The sequence below is a fragment of the Plectropomus leopardus genome, chromosome 9 (assembly GCF_026936395.1).
Source record: "Plectropomus leopardus strain MGB_pleo_1.0 chromosome 9, ASM2693639v1, whole genome shotgun sequence".
NCBI lineage: Eukaryota > Metazoa > Chordata > Actinopteri > Perciformes > Serranidae > Plectropomus > Plectropomus leopardus.
This window is the reverse complement of record NC_142184.1, coordinates 22311647-22325916: the sequence shown is the minus strand read 5'-3', so window position 1 is coordinate 22325916 and position 14270 is coordinate 22311647. Positions and strand designations below refer to the sequence as shown.

The window sequence follows — 14270 nt, the reverse complement described above, 5'->3', positions numbered from 1 at the left end:
AGGAATAACACCAACAGTAGATTTGCTTTCTGTGTCAGCACAGCTCATTTTAAGATAAACAGGGCGGCCGCAGAGCTACCCGCTGAAGGAACACAGCTACCTTCCGACTGAACGCACTAATAGCATGTAGGCTCCTCTCTGCCACTGAGCATCACACTCTGCAGCAGGAAGGCCCAGTGGAGCGAGAGGGATGACAGGAGGACGGAGGAGATGAGGAGGCTCTGTGTCCGAGACCTGCTGCAACAGATACAATAACACTGCGAGAACAGCACAAGGCATATTGCTATTCAGACAGAAAGAGCAGATTTTTTTTGAGACTACGTATCCCTGTGTGCCTGCCTGAGGGTTACACACAGTATTATGAGAAGGATTTGAGTTGACACAAGTCACAGTCGCTTCATCGCCGGTGTGGAGGAGGAAGAGGAGGAGGAGGAGGGGAGATGAATTATTCAACCAGCCTGCGCTGCTCGGCTCTGACGTCTTGTTGTGTCTTATGGGGAGGTGAGGGGAGCTGGCGACAACAAGCAGCACCTCCTCGCAAGGCGGCCGTCACATGACAGCCCCAGGATAGAGCATCCAAGGAACCTCAATTTTCCCGAGGACAGGGCATCATTTCAGAGAGCAGCAGTAGAATAATAGCTCCCTCTCAAAATGACAGCCATCGCTGCGGCACACCATCACAGATTGCTGGTCTATCACTCCCCACACACACAGGATGAAATGACAGCCCTGCCCCGCTGATAGCAAGGCATCTCAGCCTGAGTAAGTGTTCCTTCTGGCTTAGCCCGGCTTTGATGTTATTATACCATAGCAGTGCAATATTCAGCTCCAAGATTTACTACCTGCTGCTGGGGTGATCTCTTAAAGCTCAGTGTTTGTGAAGCTGAGAAAATGGAAGCCTGAAAAAAAAAGACGAAACAGGAACGCTTGATCTATTCTGTAACACATTTCTCCCGTCAAGCAGAAACTCTATTATTCAAGAGCAAATGTAGGACATGAGTATTATCAAAACAGACCCAGCATCAGTCTCTCTGCTCAGCTGGAGAATTACAAACGTAAAAAAGAAAACAGAGAATTAAGCGTGTTTTCTGCTTTCCCTCTTTCTTTTCCATTTAGCGAATGAGCAGTGAGAAATCAAAATTGTTTACCCTTAAAACAGGATTATTGTGTCTCGCGGTTGATGGGATTTAGCAGTCTGCTCTACCTCAGCACACAAACAAATATGTTTATCAGAAGGCATAAAAAAAGAGAGAGAAAGTCGTTTCTTGTGGTGTAACTTAGTCGTTTATTTTAATTCCACAAATTTTTCAAAAAAATTACAAAATACTCAAATGGAGAGAACACAGGACTCACAATTTTTCTTATTATTTCTACTTTTTGTTTACATTGTGTCATCCCATGGCGACTACTCATATATACAATAAGCTTCAAGATACCAGTATATATATAAATCTTAGCAGTCAGAATTTACATTCTGCTATTGCCGCTTTGAAACAAGAAGCTAAACCATTGACAACACTTAACATCAAAGGTTTTGGAGACACAAAAAGAGGGAGTAAAAGGCAAGGGAACCGTCAGGAAAACGAGGCAAAGGTGACGATGAGGAGTACGTCGTCGGGAGAGAGACAGAAATCGATGGGAGATGGCAAGACAAAGTGACAGGTTTCTTGTCGGGGCTTCAGAGACTTTTTTGGATTTTTAAAAAGGGGGGAGTGGTGCATGAATTTGATGTTTGCAAGCGTTTAAATGTAAATTATAGTGCTCCAAGGGAAGATATGGTCACTTTTAAAATGCAAGTACAGTTTCTTCATTTGGTTAACTGAAATTTAAAAAAAAAAAAGCCACAGTTTTCTAAATGTCCATGACGGTCAAACAGTCTTAGTGCATGGAACAAAAGCGAAACTCATGTCATGGCTACAGCGAAAAAACAAAACTTGGGCTCGTGTGCACTCGTATGACAGGTCAGCACAACTTTTAACAGTCAGTGGCACACACACAAACACACACCGCTCCTGAGGCCCAGGAGTGTGTGCGTGTATCCCTAAGGAACCAAGGCAAAACATTGTGACGAAAAACACACGCGCGCTCACACACAGTCATCGACCCTCTACCTCCTGGTGGTCACGTGTTGGCAGGCCCCCCTCTAGTGTCACAGTGAACATTATTACAGCCTAGTTGGAGGATGACTCAGTCGCATGTGAGCCCTGCAACAAACGTGACGTGACTGGACCAGGTGGAGAAGAGGGGACACCCACAACACAGACTCATAACCATTCACACTTTTAAAACAATCCTGAAGTCCTGTTCAGCTCCTGATATTGTGAAGTTAAAATTCAGGTCCTGGTAATTAAAAAAAAAAAAAAAAAAACTTGTGGCAATGTCAGATTTCTTCAGTTGAGCCAAATGTGTTTCTGGCGTCCACATGTTTAAAATCATAATTAAAATCATTCTCTGTTAAAACAAAAAATTTATGACGAATCACTCCAACGTGTTGACTTAAATATTGATTTTAGGCAAAAGGATAAAAACCAATCGGGTGGAGCTCGAGCTCTCAGTGCAAACTTTAGTTTTTCTTTTGAATCCACGGCTTCAGCGTGCACTCCGCAGAGGCCTCGGTGACGGCTGCGTCACCTCTTCAAGTGTTTCAAATCATCAACTCAACACGTTGAGTTTACACATTCTGACAACCTGCTGCGTGTCAAAGGTGTGTGATGAATGGATGTGGGTGTGACAGCTTTATGGTTTACATCATGTATGTGGGACTAAATCTAACACAGTGATGTCAGAGGAACGTCACAACCGAACCACAACTCTCTCAGAAACTGCTCGTATAATGCCATGGTGATCCCCTCTGAAACAAGGGATAATGCTTCAAAACAATTATATTGGAGGTTGAAACGACTTGGTTTGGAGTCCACACCTAGTAATAATAATAATTATAATAATAATTATATGTTTATATATACTATTTACAGACTCAAAAACGCCATGCTGTAGCTTTTCTTAAAATTATGAAAAACCTCCAACAATGTATTAAAATAAATGTTGAGTTTAAGATAGCACTTGTTATTTTTCCATAAACGGCCTGACCGGTTTTGTCTTTTTTTTTTTGTTTATAAGCACAGTGTCTTGTTCTAGCACCTACAAAAAAACGTCAGGGAAGCTTGTCATGCAGGAGTCTTGAGGACGTTGTCACTACTGGCTATATACCAAAGAAAGTCAATGTCTTGAAAAATAATAATTAAAAAAAAAGTCCTTGACAGGAACCAAAAAAAAAAAAAAAAAAGAAAAAAAAAAAGAAAATATCAGAAGAATTCTCAGACGATCCACTTGGCCTTTTTCTGTTCTTCAAATTGAATGATGAAATCTGTAACAACTTCCCGTGTCCTGCACCTGTCGGTTGCTGCCTCCCCTGGCTGGTTACAGCTGCTTGTCGCTTTCCTTCTTCAGCCGGCTGAAACACAAATAAAGTATTAACATTTGGACACACGCACTCAGTTTATCTCAATGTTTTTTGGTCTAATCTGTGTTGCTTATCTGACCTGTAGTAGTCCTCCTGGCCGGGGAGTGGTCCTCCGTGCATGTGATGATGTCCGTGGAGCCACTGCTGCTCCATGGCCAGCCTCTGGAGCTCAGCGGACTGGGCATGCATGGCCTGCAGCTGGTGGGCTGCGGACATGGGTGGTGGCAGACCTCCTGGTAGGTCCCGTGGGTATGGAGTACCTGGACGAGGCACAGACCAAAGATTTGATCAGGCGATCTGGCAGAGCTCAGATTGATAGATTGGATGTGATACTGCTGTTAATGAGAGATGATGTTGGCAGAGAGCCTTACCGAAGACTGGGTGGCGCAGCATCTCGTGTTCATGTGGCGGCTGACCAAGGAGAGGGTTGGGGATGGCGCCGGGCGGGTAAGGGAAGCGAGCCAGGTGAGGTCCTGCTGCCAGGGGATCTACTGCCAGTGGATGGCCCCCCGAGCCTGGAGGACACACAAGACATTCACCACCACCTTCTGGGCGTCAGAGTCTTAGGTTCAGGGTGCACTCATTTCACGACAGTGTATCACAAACAGTGCATGCTGCAGGCATTAGTGATACACAGCTTAATATAATGTTACTCCTCTCAAGGTTGACCAAAAGAGTGCAGGGACGACTTTACTATATTTATCCACTGTGAAGCATCTGCTGGCTCCATCAGAAATGTAATGAGGACATAATGATGCTTTAATCCAATCTCATATGTCAATGCTGTACGTTAATACAGAGACAATAAAATATGAGGTAGAATGTCAGATCATGCGGTTAAATACCGAAACTAGAAAAGGTGGAATGAATTATTCCGAATTCAAGTCCCTTCTGTTCACTCCTCACTGTTATGAGAGAAGTAATATATATTAAATGTATAATTGTATTCACAGACAACTTGATTCAAATCACAACACAAGATATTTAAGTTATAATAACCTCCTCAAAACTTTCTTATTGAACATTATTTAACTTATAACAAACACAGGGCACCCTAATTCCTATCTGTCCTATTTCTCATCCGTCTTTTAGTTTTCTTTAAGATTCCTAAAAAAAACTTTTTCCTAAAAACTTGAAGCACAGAGTTGAACTGGTTAGCAACATTTCGACTCTCTCTAATCAGTGTTGTCAAAAATATTGATTTATTGATACATAGATTCTGAATATTGAGGATTTCAGTGTTTATTTTCTGCAGTACCAATACAGCAGTACTAACTGCACTTTCTCGCTCTCTCTTTTTGTTCACGTTTATTAAAGTTAATGTCATGCTAAAATCGTGTTATATTTATCTTTCAGTACAAAGTTTAACCTGTATGGACCCAATGTCAATTTTGTCCATTAAATGTTTTGGGGGGAAACAGTTTTGAGGATCTAAAGACAGCTCTGTGAGGCAAAACTGTGATTTGTGATACTGAGCTATATAAATAAAATTGAATTGAATTTCCCCCTTGGAAACAAAAAATGGAATAAAATATCAGTATTTTTTAAGGTATTGTGTTAAAGTTAGAATTTCCAGCATTGTGACAACACTACTTCTGATTAAAAATGTGACCCCATCAATCATCCCAATATTCTCATTGAAAAAATAATGTATATAATAATGTTTTACTAAAATGGTTTGCTCTCGGTTTAAATAACAAATGAATTTGTGTCCTAAAATTGCTGCATTTTGTATATGTAACAACTAATTATTGGAGTGTCCAAGGTTGGGTCCTCTACTTCTTTAATTTAATATATTTATTATATTTAATATATTATTTTTTTCTCATCTTTGTGTTGATAACACAATCTCCCTTTCCACATAAAATGCATAAGTAAAGACATTACACATTAACATCCATATCACACATTAAAACATTCAGAAAAAGGAGCTAAATTATTCATAAATCCTTTTACAAATATACAAATACATAAAAGAATAATGCATTAAAAACATGTTGAATATGTCTGTAAAAGTGTGTGGAAGATACTGAAATGTTTGAATTTGATTTTTCATTGATCCCATTTCTAAATGCTGTTACAGCAACATTTCTGTTTGATAAACATAAAGAGAATACTAGACTGCAAAAATGTCTCAATAAGATATCTATTACAGGAAATATAAAAAGCAACTCTTAAAAAATGGTTGTAATTGCGAGAGTTAAGACCAGAAAAGAAAAATCTTAACAACACTTGCAATTTGCAACCTGACCAAACACATTTTTGATATCACGACTGCATTTGCTAAACAATCAGCAATTTACAGCCTGAAATCTTCCCAGAATTGATAATATTATGTCTTATTTCAATACGTATATTTACATAGACTAAAATATATGATATTGTTGTACAGTTGTTATGTGTTGTATGGTGGTGACATAAGCGTGTATTCATGTGAGCAGGGCTTTCGTTTACCTTGATGAAGAGGGTCTTGCTGGTGGAGGTGGAGGTGCGAGTGAATGTGCGAGTGCTGGTGGTGGTGTGGCGTGACGTTGAACATCTGTAGACGGGCGATGGGGTCGTTGGCCACCGTGGCCATCCTCTCAGCATGGAGTCTCTCTGCAGCCAGCCTCTCTGGGTAGCTCATTTCTGGCCGCAGCTGGGGCCCAGCGAGGGCCAGCCGCTCACGCTCTAATGGGTTCAGGCCAGGATGGAAGGAGGCGAAAGGGTGAGGGCCGGCCATGGGGGGCAACGTGATGGCCCCATGCCGGGCAAAGTGCTCCATGGGGTTTGTGGAGGGGTGGAGCGTGTCCATCTCTGGAGGCTTAACCTCGAAACCAGGTTTCATCCTTTCTCTCAACTCCCTCTCACGAATCTCCCTCTCACGCATCTCCCGCTCTCGTAGCTCGCGCTCCCGCATGGCCGGGTCGGCGTTGTATAAGCTGGGCATGTGATAGGCCAGCAGCGGGTCCGCAGGGTTGAGGGACACAAAGAAGGGGTGGTTTCGATTGGTGGGGGACATGACGTGGGGTCGGGCGTATTCGCTGAGGGTGCGCAGGGCAGGGGTGTCGGGGCCGATGTATGGAGGCACAGCTGCGATCGTTGTGGGGGGGCCGTCGAAGGGTGGACGCATGTGGGCGGGGCCGGCCATCTGAGGTTCACCCATTCTGCCCTCATGAGAGGAACTGGAGGCTTTCTGTGAGGAGAGAACAGCATGTTTAGTCACATTTAAAGGAAAAAAAATTGACCACTGGCAAACTAAAGGGAGACAAACAAAACCACTCACCGCAGCTCGCTCCGCTTCCTTTTCCCGTTCCCGCTCTCTTTCTCGCTCTTTTTCCCTCTCCCTCTCTCTCTCTTTCTCTTCTCTTGCTTTCTGCTCTGCTTCCCTCTTAGCTTTCTCCAGCGCCTCCTCTCGCTTCTTGGCCAGTTTGGACGAAGCCAGTGGAGTGAAGTAGTAATCTGTCCTAGCACACGAGTTGTAACCCCGGTCCAGGTGCTTGTAGAACCTGTGGTCGTGGCGGAGATAAAACATTCAATATTTACTCAGAAAAATGGAGGGATGTTCTAGTTCATAAATGAATACTTGTTACAAAGAAAACAAAATGGGCTGGAGAGATATTCCTGTTAATTTTGCGCGCTGAATGGCAGGATAATGTCCCATTAGATGAAAAGACAGCTTGTATTAGCTTACACTGGTCCATTATTCAAAAGGAAACAAACTCCCTTGGCATTCACTTTTGCTGCTACGTTGAGTATGTATTAAAACCCTCATTGCTATTCATTGGCAGTCTGAGAGCCACTTAAGCACAAGGCAACTACAGATACTCATATTCAGATGCCTCGGTTCACCCGCATCTCACTGTAATTAATCTCCCTGCTCTCCATCCCCGATAATTCCTCGCCATCAGCCCCTCAGAGCTCAGGGCTAATTGTGGCCTTGGATGCCTGTTTTGCTGAGGACATTCGATTTGTTGCTTACATCAAAGCCTTAAAATCTGAAGGCAGACACTCTTTGTTGTTGGATGTGTTTGAGAGCTAATCAGCATCCCCAGACAAGACAGCAAGCAGCTCAACAGACTGCTGATAAATAACAGCTTGTGCAGGTGTCGTTTCTCTTTTTCAGAGATTCATTTACTCTGCCTGTTTAAGGCGGAAATATCAGGTCGTTATGCTGCCTCGCTGTTCTGTATGTACAAGAGACAGGAGACAGCAACCAGCAAGGAGACAGCCAGAGAGACGCGGCGATGGGTGGCACAGGTGGAACGTTTTGACGTTGTGTTTGTGTGTTTGCGACCCACCGCGGGAGATTTAAAAAGCAGTTGATAGCAATTAGCAGCTAATATAATAAAAGAACAGCGGCCGTAAATGTCTGCAAACTGGGAAAACAATAAGATTTTGGGCTTCTTCCCCTCTGAGCAGACGACCAGATCAGCCGCCATATAACAGAAGGCAAATGATTGTTATCGATATGTTATGCCTTTGTTATTGTTTAGAAAGCTCTGCTGCTGCATATATTTTATATCACAGTACAGGTCGCTGCTGCTGTGTTACACGTCACGCCCGTCATGCCTCTTTTGACTGCAGGATACTGTGAAGCTGTGTTTTCACACACAGAAGCAGTGTGACGCTGCTGTCGTTTGGTTCTGTAAAAACAGGGTTCCTACAGCTTTAAGAAGGTGTGATGTCAGACTTTTTATGACTTTTCTTTTTAAACCACTCAGAAATAAATGTAACAACAATTTTACGGTAACCAAAACTGAAGAAAAAACATGAATCGAACATATTTATTCTGACATAAAACTTTTTTTTTAACTTTTTGATGTTAATGCGAGAGGCATTCTTTACTATTTTGAGTTTACAATGCAACATCAGGAAAATAATTTAAAAATATTACTTCCTGTCTTTTCTTTTTTAAGACTTTTGAAAGATCTATTTAAGAACATTTTAATGCTAAGGCTTTATTTTTAGATTAATGGATTCAATGCCTTTTAAGACTTTTTAAGGATCTGTGGAAACCCTGTGTAATAATGCAAGGGCAGTGCACGGGGGACTTCATGCAGGCCTATGTCATGATGTCGCTGTAAAAGCGACGATTGTTTTGGTAGTTTTTGTGTTTGTACACGCACCGTGCTGACTGGCTGGCGTGGCTGGGCGTGTTGACGACGGTAGGCTCGGGGGAGGGGCTTCTCTGTGGGGGTGGAGGACTCTCTGGCTCTTCTGTCTCGTCCAGAGGCTCCTCTTTGATGTGTACAGGTGGGAGTACCGGTCCCGGGCCGGCACAAGTGACCGAGGCAGGCAGTGGCATGGAGATGGAAGAGGGCGGAGCGGAGGAAGATGGAGGCTGTATACCGGGTATAGAGTTTGATGAGGATGGAGGAGGGCCGGTTGGAGGTAGAACTGTATTGAAAGGATGAGACGAGAATGGCGGCTGTGGTGGCCCGTTGGGGTGTGAGGCTGCTGCGGAGGGCGGCAAAGGAGGAGGCGGAGGAGGTTGGTGGCTGGCTGATGGTGGGAGACTCTGGGACTGAGTGAGAACTGGAGGCTGGGCTGGCGGAGGCTGAAGCTGCTGCCCCTGAGGCATGAGCTGCAGGGGAGGCGGGTGTGCTGATGGAGGATGGTGGGTGGATAAAGAGCTGAGGGGCTTGAGGGCGGGAGGTGGAGGCAGGTTTGAAGGCATCTGAGGGAATGGAGGCGCCGACACGTGGGGTGGGTGTTTGTGGGACTGTGGGTTGGGTATCTGAGGGATGGGTGTGGTTGGCGGGGGCTTGATGTGAGGCATGGACATTGGGGCGGGGGGCAGCGGCTGCTCTCTGGGAGGCTGACCTCCACTCTGAGCGGATGACTGGGACTGGGAAGGAGGCGTGTGCGGCCTCTGCTGTGATTGGCCGGGGATTGGCAGGGGTGGGACCTGAGACTGACCCACAGGGAAGCCCTGAGGGGGCATGGAGTGAGGGTGAGGCATGTGTGAGGGGCCAGGCTGCAGTGGATGCGGCATGGGCGGCATGGGCCCGTGATGCGAGCTGGGTAATGACTGAGGTGGGACTGGGGGGCCAGGAGGTGGAGCCTGAGTCAAAGGTGAATGTGGAGAGGGAAGCCTTTGAGGGTGAAGGGACGCTCCTGACTGGATGAGAGACATCGGGCTTGCCTGGGGCAGAGGCTGGGGAGGTAGAGAGGTGGAGGCCGCTGTGGGGGAGACCTGTGGGGGCAGTGAGGGGGCTGAGGCTGCAGGTGGAGGAGGTGCCGAGGAGGCGGCGGATGTGCCTGGCTGACACTGGATGACTGGAGGGTGCTGGCTCTGCAGGAGCTGCTGCTGCTGGGCTGACGAGTCTGAATCGCTCTCATTGTCTCGGGGGCTGGGGATGCTCGGGGAGGAGCTCCGGTTATCCTGGTCAATGTCTTTAGGATCGCTACTGAGCTCCTCGTTGATGCTGCGCCCATCAGAGCTCTCGCCCTCGCCTTCCCCTTCCCCCTCTCCTTCTGAGGGCGAGTCTGGCCGACTCAGCTCCTGAGGGACGGAGGAGAGAGAAGGATGAGTATCAACACACCAGGTCTCTGCATTCCACTGAAACGCATCCCAATAGCAAAACAAGCACCAGACTCACTTGTGTCTTGGACTTTTTGGCGCTGGCTCTCTCGGGCTCCTCTGTGTCTGAGGCGCCCTTCTCTCGCTGCCGTTTGGCACTCTTCAAAGGTGAAGGAGCCTCCTCTTTAATCTTCTGTGGAGCCAAAGCAGCAGAGCCATTAGGGTACATTTAACAGAGATAAATGGGTATAAAAATAAAGTTTATTCTTTGTTTACCTTGCTCGGCTTCTTCATGGAGTCTGTCTTGCTGTCAGTGCTGTCCGTACTTGCAGCGCTGGGAGAGGTACGTCCGCTGGAACGCAAATCCTCGTTGGTTGGGGAGGCTCTGCCATCAGGACTGGCTGTCTGCTTCTTACGACCACTACGTAGCGTCGACATCTAATAACAACAGATGCAACAGTAATATTAGAGCTCCATATGATTTGAAATTAAGATATATACCCTCTCAAGTCCAAATTCAACTTTTCAGAATATTTTACTGAGTTCCCACACATTTTCATGGACAAAATTTCAAAACTTTACTACCCATAGTAATGTTTTTGTTACCTAACTTGCTTGGTGTTTTTTTTTTTTAATTATCAGATTGAAAGTCTATTCAAACTTAATTTCAACTTGCTGGCATACAGCAAGGGAGAGATAGAATAAAGGGAGAAAATGAAGAAACGTACATGATGGTAAACAAAACATCACACATTTACGCACATTAGAGCTGCAAAACATTAGCAGTAAGGGTGGGAATCACCAGAGGCCCACACAATGCTATTATCATGATACCCAGCTCTAAATACAATGTTACTGTGATTGTAAATGTTTTGTGATATGATGAAAATTGTGATAACTGATACTATAATTTATTTTTTAAACTGCAAATGAATGGAAAACTTTATCAAAATCTGTTTTTGTCTAAAGAAATTGATTTATTATTCTAGAAGGCTTCCAAAAGTTTAATTTGTTTTTGCAACATTAACAATTTATATAATAAAATATCAATGCTTGGTGTTGATTTGATTCGATAACGCCACGCAAAAATATCCTGACAGTATACCATAACAAGTTTCCCCCCACCTGTAATCGACAGCTACAGAAAATAAATTTGCTGTTATGTTACATAAGAAAGGTTATCCCCAGAGGATTACACTAACAACTTCATTACACACAACAAAATGTAATGACTTTTCCAAAAGGTTTTTAACTTTGTCCATTCCTTTTCCAGGCCTGGAAAGCATAATTGAGAAATTTCATGACTTTTCCAGAAACCCTGTTTATAAAAGCAAATGCATGAAACAATGCATGTCCCAACACTTCTTGTCTTGAGATGATAGCTTTTGTGGTCTGGCTCCGGGGATGACTCTGAGGTCATGGTTCCTGAAGGGGAAAATAGATGGATAGATGAGTGCACGCACCGAGCCTCGGTTCCGTCGGGTCCTCATGCTATGCTTCCCGCTGAGTCCATCCTCTTCCTCTTTGACAGGTTTGAACATAAATGGCGGCGGGTCCACAGGCTTCTCTATGGGGGGCAGCTCACCGTACTTCTTGAAGTGAATGCGGCAGTCTGTGCACAGCAAGATGTTCTCCCGGCCCCCGTGGTGCCAGTCCTTGGAGGCTGAGGAAAGCCATTTACAGTTGTGAAATAACACACTCTCGCAGGCGGTGAGGGGTACACACAACACAAAGAAATGATCTCAGAACTACAGTATTACTGCAGAATATAGAGGACATCATTGAGTAACTTTGTTGTTTAACATCTAATGAGATAAATCACTTTCGTGCTGGAGATGAATCGATGATGATACATGTGCTCTGCGACAGACTGCATTCAAATGTTCAGTGATAAACTAATAAGGTCTACGTGGGTTAACACTATAAAGCTAAAGCTATTAGCCACCCTAGTTGTGATGGCAGTAACCTAAGTGTGATCAGATGGGAGCCTGGCACTGGGAGCCAGCTGTGTGGAGAGAGGGGAAAGATAATGAGGTGGAGAGAGTGAACGAGCTGTGGGCTCATGTCTGATTTGATCAAATTAGTCCTGACATCTTCTGATGCCCATCTGTCACACAGCGCTGTGTTGTGCAGCTTCACACTGATCCTAATCAGAACAGGAATAGCCAAACAAGTCCATACGACCAGTGAGAGTGTCTGTAAATGTGGACTGTGGTGTCTTACTGGTCGTGAAACAGTGGCGGCAGGCGTAGCCCTTCAGCTCCTGTTCGCTGTCTTCGCTGTCAAAGTCATCTTCGCTGGCTGAGCTGAGGTCCACTGGAAGAAAGAGAAAAAACTCTTCATATAGGTCGCTCTAACACCAGAACGTATCAGGTCATTTCTTTTGTGGCTGTCATTGTGGGGGTCGAATATACGTACAGAACTCGCTGGAGGGGGGGCGCGAGGGAGTGTTGACAGGAGTTGAAGCGGTTCGCGTCTTGATGCGGCGGAAGACGGGCTGGCGGCGGTGTCTGCGGTGGGCTCGACAACTGGCTGCCTCGGGGGTCTTTTTCCAATAGTAGTAGAAGGTAATAAGCTCCCCCTGTAATGACACCCAGAACAAATTCAGTTAAAATGAGCAAATAAATCACAAGAGCACTGACAGGAGAAGGAGGCATCACTTTTGAAGTGACTGAATTTAGAGGAATTAAAGGTCTATTTGTCCAGGTTGTTGAAAAATAGTCACTGTGAAATATCTGCAGTTCGGCTGAAAAAAATATGTGGAAAACACACATTAGCAGTCAGCACAGTATTTCACAGTGAAAGGCCATGGAGTGGGCAAGTCCATGCCAGGATTTGTAGCTGGCCAGGCATGTTTATGCTGTGGCCCTGTCTGTCCCAGGATTAGGCGAGGAGGCTCGCTGAATGCAGGGATATTAGGATCAGTGCATTGGTGGCTGCCTGGGTGGCAGGAGCTTGAATGGGAACAAAAGAACATGTCAGGCAGAGCTTTGGCGCTACAAATAGGGAGTGAAATGGCTCCTCGCCCCTTCACTGGAAGAGTCAATTGAACTTTAATCAAACATTCGGAGGGGCGCGCTTGCCAGCGAGCGAGGCGGATAAATCCAGTGTACAAAAGGCCGCCAGGAAATCAATACCCAACTGAAACATTAACACACGCAATCATGGATCAGAAAGCACTTTGCTGAAGCAGCCTGTGCATATTAACTGCCGCTTTCCGGCCACACTCATAACACACAAGCCTTGAAAATTGGCGACAGGAGTCAGGCACAATTATGTTGTTTCCTTTGGGGCTTTGCCCTGCTCCGCCACGCCATGAACTAGTGGTCCTATAACAAATTCATGAAGGTGTGGTGTGACTGTTGGGTGAGCAGTAAGTCACCTGTAATCTTTACAGCCCAGAGGGCACCCATCCACTGTCTGAGGTCTGTTAAACTGCTGCTCAACAAAGCTCCCAGGGTTTAATGGCTATCGATTGTTTTCCTTCTCCACCTCAGCTGAGAAACTTGACATAAATTAGTCAGTGCGTTGCTCTCTGAAATGCATTAACAGCTTTTCAGCAACAGCTTAACATCGTGTATCAAAATGTTGCAAGACAAACAACGGTAGGAAAAGATATGATGAAATGGAGCAAAGTTGTAAGTAGCTACAAAATGCTCACTTAAAGGAATACTTCAACTTTAAAATGACCATTTGCTGATTAATAAATCATGTTGTGTTTACTTGAATTTGTAATGAAAACTTTGTTGTTCTCACATGCCTCCACGCAAAACTGAGAACATATTGATTTATGATTGATTGGGGACCATAAGAGATATAAAAATGAAAATATATGTGTTTGGGAAGCACTGAGCTTAGGACTGGATAAAGGAGACTCAGATTATTCGGCACGAGATGTTAGAGAGTTAGTTGTTTTGATATACTAGTTTTGCTGTAGTTAGATGTGGTCCCAAATCAATCAATAATTCAATATGATCCCATTTTGTGCGGAGTCATATTAATTCAAGGTAACACCACATGACTAACTGATATACAAATTTTGATTTCATTTAATTTTTTTGCCAGAAAAAAATTGAAATTTGTCTTGCTTCCCAGGACATCAACAGTCAACTTAAATAGAAAAAAAAAAGAATTAACGAAACAAAATCATACAACAGATGTTACAAATCACAACAAACATTACAAAAAGTGGATGCAGTACAACATATTACTCATTACGTAATACACTCAGAGTTCCACCTAAGTTACCTGAAGCCATACTCTGATTTAATAGGTTGACAGACTGAGGGGACAAATAACCTG

General features: G+C 44.5%; 1 protein-coding gene across 6 annotated transcripts in view; it reads right to left on the bottom strand.

Annotated features, from left to right (window-relative positions):
• Positions 1-1261: 1261 nt before the first annotated feature.
• rerea (arginine-glutamic acid dipeptide (RE) repeats a) overlaps positions 1262-14270 on the bottom strand; it is a 153408-nt gene continuing 140399 nt past the window's right edge. For 4 of the 6 annotated variants that reach the window (XM_088082237.1, XM_042491197.2, XM_042491196.2 and 1 more), the window contains 11 exons: positions 12387-12549; positions 12192-12284; positions 11432-11631; positions 10245-10406; positions 10048-10161; positions 8572-9950; positions 6729-6951; positions 5918-6638; positions 3835-4008; positions 3543-3723; positions 1262-3454 (listed from right to left, as the gene is read on the bottom strand). In XM_088082237.1, coding sequence (XP_087938363.1) covers positions 3421-3454; positions 3543-3723; positions 3835-4008; positions 5918-6638; positions 6729-6951; positions 8572-9950; positions 10048-10161; positions 10245-10406; positions 11432-11631; positions 12192-12284; positions 12387-12549 — 3444 coding nt within the window. In that variant the 3' untranslated portion in view covers positions 1262-3420. The remainder of the gene's footprint in view (positions 3455-3542; positions 3724-3834; positions 4009-5917; positions 6639-6728; positions 6952-8571; positions 9951-10047; positions 10162-10244; positions 10407-11431; positions 11632-12191; positions 12285-12386; positions 12550-14270) is intronic. The other 2 variants (XM_042491198.2, XM_042491201.2) reach the window with 1 other exon arrangement.